The sequence below is a fragment of the Melanerpes formicivorus genome, unplaced genomic scaffold, assembly GCF_026170545.1.
Source record: "Melanerpes formicivorus ecotype bairdi unplaced genomic scaffold, bMelFor1.0.p_v2 SCAF_277, whole genome shotgun sequence".
Taxonomy (NCBI): domain Eukaryota; kingdom Metazoa; phylum Chordata; class Aves; order Piciformes; family Picidae; genus Melanerpes; species Melanerpes formicivorus.
Genome location: NW_027142629.1, coordinates 271609 through 275056, shown reverse-complemented (window position 1 = coordinate 275056; position 3448 = coordinate 271609). Strand labels below are relative to the sequence as shown.

At 53.5% G+C, this 3448-nt stretch overlaps 1 gene segment (V, D, J or C); it reads right to left on the bottom strand.

The window, feature by feature from the left end:
• Window positions 1-215: 215 nt before the first annotated feature.
• LOC137458786 (T cell receptor alpha variable 1-2-like) lies at window positions 216-2717 on the bottom strand. The segment is given in 2 exon segments: window positions 216-357; window positions 2395-2717. Coding segments are annotated over 2 exon segments (465 nt in total).
• Between the last annotated feature and the right edge of the window lie 731 nt (window positions 2718-3448).

Sequence of the window (3448 nt, the reverse complement as noted above, 5' to 3'; positions counted from 1 at the left end):
TGCTGTAGTGAAGGCCCAACACGAGCACTACACTGATGAAACAAAGAAGCTAATTGCTCTGAGAGAGTAACGAGCATGCAAGCTATGAGTGTAACGAGCAACGAGTGAGCACAAGAGGTCTTCCCCTACCAATTCCCTTGTTGCAAAGGGAAGGGCCCAATGGCACATCAGCCATTCACATCCTGCCAAGCCATTCAAAATGTTTAGGTGGTGAGTCAACTGCACACACCTTCTCTCATGGCGTCTGACACGTGCAGTCGCCTCTCTGAAACGTGAGGCTCAGGGATCAGCATCCACTCCCCTCCAGGCAGCCTTAATGGTGTCTGCCTATTAGGCTCCTCGACCTCAATCTGGACCCTGAAACAGAGAGAGAGGAGAAAGGGGCAGTAGCTCAAAACAGATTTTGCTGTCTTGTTAATGCCTCATCCAGGACAGGCCTCTGTGTGGTCCTTTCTGTTGCACACTGTGCATGGAGTAGAAGGAAGGACAGCTGGGATGGGGGCATCTAAGGAAGCTGCCTGAGCAGCAAGAGACCTGCTTAGAAGAGCTCAAGCTCAGTTAGAATTAAATCAAGCCAGGGAGAGCAAGGGGAACAGCAAAAGTTTCTTCAGGTACATTCATGGCAAAAGGAAGACTAAGGCAGGTGAGGGCCCCCTCAGAAAGGAAAGGGCAGAACTGGTGACAAGTGACATGGAGAAGGCTGAGGTCCTCATCAACTTCTTTACCTCAGTCACCACTGGCAAGGGCTCCAGCCACACTCCCAGAGTCACAGAAGATAATGGCAGGGGCTAGAAGAAGAGAGGGAAGAAGAAAGGGAAGGAGAGAGGGAAGAAGAAAGACCTGGCACATCCTGAGCCAGGGAAGCCTTGGGTGACCTGACAAGGAGTGCAGGGCCCCTTCCTGGCAACACAACCATGGAAAACCTCACTGTGTGGCCCAGGTGAAGATCACTTCATGCACTGCACCCATCCAGCACTTGAGCTGAGGCCTCTGCTGGCACTGACACATTCCTGCCATGCCCATCCTGGGCTTTCTGAGTCCCCGCACTCAGAAGCTGCCTCCTCCAGGGCATGAGGCTGGAAATGAAAAGGCAGCACTGGGAAAACAAGCACCCAGCCCATGCCATGAGCTGGGATCTTTCCTCTTCATCAGCAGCACCTTCACAAATGGCCTCTTGTTGCATTTTGAGCTGGGTGCCCCCTGCTGTGTTTAATTCCTGTGTCCAGAAGTCCAGCCCAGAAGGGTGCACACAGGAAATGAGGTATTTCTTACCATAATCCTTTGCACCACTATAAGACCCAGTGCAGGGTCTGGCATTTCCCCTTTTCTTCCTCCTCTGTCAGCCAGTAACTGGGGGAGATGTCTCCTGGCTTTGGGCCTGGCTAGGCCCAAGGCCACGGGGGGGATGGGCAGTCTCAGATCTGGCCAGCTGAGACTAGCCTAGCAGTGATGGGGGAAGAAGGAGCCCTGGGAGTCTTGCGTGCAACCTCAGGTGGGGATGGGATGTTCCTGGGTCTATTTTGGGATCGTTCTTTGTCACTAGGTTTCTGTTTTTTCTGTAAACATTCACTGCTTTCTATTTAAACTTTCCATCACTTTTGCAATCTGTTTGTCTGAGTTGTTGATTTCTGCCCGTGGGGGAGAGAGGGGCTGCCTCAAACCATCACACCACTCCAGAGCCATTCAAGTTTTCCACAGCCCAGCCTCTGCCTCCACCTGGATCTTTTTTTGGTGTCATTGCCTCAGGTTGCTGTGTAAGAAAGGCATTGGCTTGGGGGGTGGGGGTGAGGTGGGGACACAAGTGGCCAATTCATCATTCCCAGAGGGAGGAGAGAGTAGGGAGCACAGCAGTGAGGCCCTTTCAGGCACTGTCCCTTGCAGCTGAGGAAGACATCCCTGGCTCCTGCACAGGCAGTGGGGATCAAACCTGAAAGAGATTTTCTCATGCTTTCAGTAGCTGTGTGCTGGAAGAAAGAGGCAGCTTCTGCTCATCATCTCGCCACCTGGACTAGCAATGGAGGCCATGGCCATCCCCCAAGGACAAGGACAGCAAGGGCAGGACTCCCACACACCCTCTACACCCAAAGAGTTGATAAGCAACTCCACTTCTCATTGTTAGCTGGAATGCAGGAGGGGAGTGGATGGCCCTTAAGGAGGGCAGGATTGGATAGAGAAGCTTTCCATAGAGAGGAGGCACCAGGACTTTCTGCACTGAACCCTCTGGAGACACAGAGGCTTTGGGAAGGATCCCCCTGTGTCCAGGGCTGTAATAAAAGCATAATATGAGAACCTGACTGAGTTTCTTGTCCTTCTCTAAATCACTGAGGTCTCTCACAGGTTGATGTTGAGAGGAGTTAGCCAGGCCACACACCAGGGCTCTCCTGCCCCTCACACAGCTTCTTGCACAGCCAAGCAAGCTCCTGCACCAGGGTGTCACCCACAGCACAGAGGTACAAGGCACTGTCAGAGACCTCCACTTCCTCCAGCTGCAGCAGGCTGTATTTCCCCGTGGTGTTCAGCAGCGTGGTCAGACGGCCGCTGGCCTTGGGGCCAGCTGCTGCCTGGAACGAGAGCAGCTGGGGAGCTTGGCCTTTCTTCTGCTGGTACCAGAACAAGCCATTAAAGAGAGGTGACTGGTAAGTGCATTTGGTGTGGAAGGCTTCTCTTTCCTTCACTGTGATGTGTCCTTCTTGCTGGGTGACAGTGACCTGCCCCATGGTGCCTGGAAGAGAGCAAAGGTCAGGGACTGTGGAGGGAAAGATTCTGATATGCAGAACAAGTGGAGATGGAAAGTGACAGAGGAGAAGGCTCCCACAGCACAAGAATGCCAATTCCCTCCCACAGAGATACCCCAGAGAGAGATGAGCTTTCACCCAGCTCTTCCCTCCTGTCACTTCTGCTGCCCAGAGTCTCCAGGGATCAGCCTGGAGTGCCTGACTCTCCTGTGCTGCCTCCAAGGACATCTTAAACAGGGTGAGGAACCATCCTATGTCCTGAAAGATGTTTTACCCTGCTTCCTGTACCCTGCTCGCTGAGCTAATCCCAAGGTCATGGAAGGCAGGAAAGAGGAACCCCTGGCACTGCTTACATTGAGGAGGAATGGAGAGCCAGGGCCTGCTGAATGACATGTGCCAGCCAGGAGAGGGACTGGGACAACATCAGAATGTCAGTGGCATGAGAGAGCTTTCATGTCCCTGCCTCAGCTCTCCAAAGCCCTCTGTGTTTGGGCTGCAAGGTCAGAACATGTGCAGTGCTGAGAGGCAAAAGAGCTTCTGCAGTGCCATGGCTGTGAAACACTGGGCCCAGACAGAGCAGCAGAGAGGGACTGAGAGAGGTGGACACTTGGCAAGAGGACAGGAAGGCAAGAGGGCTGAGATGGTCAGGAGAGGAGCTGCTGCTTCTGCAGCTGAGCTCTCCTGTGCCATCAGGAGCAGCACCTGGAGAAAGC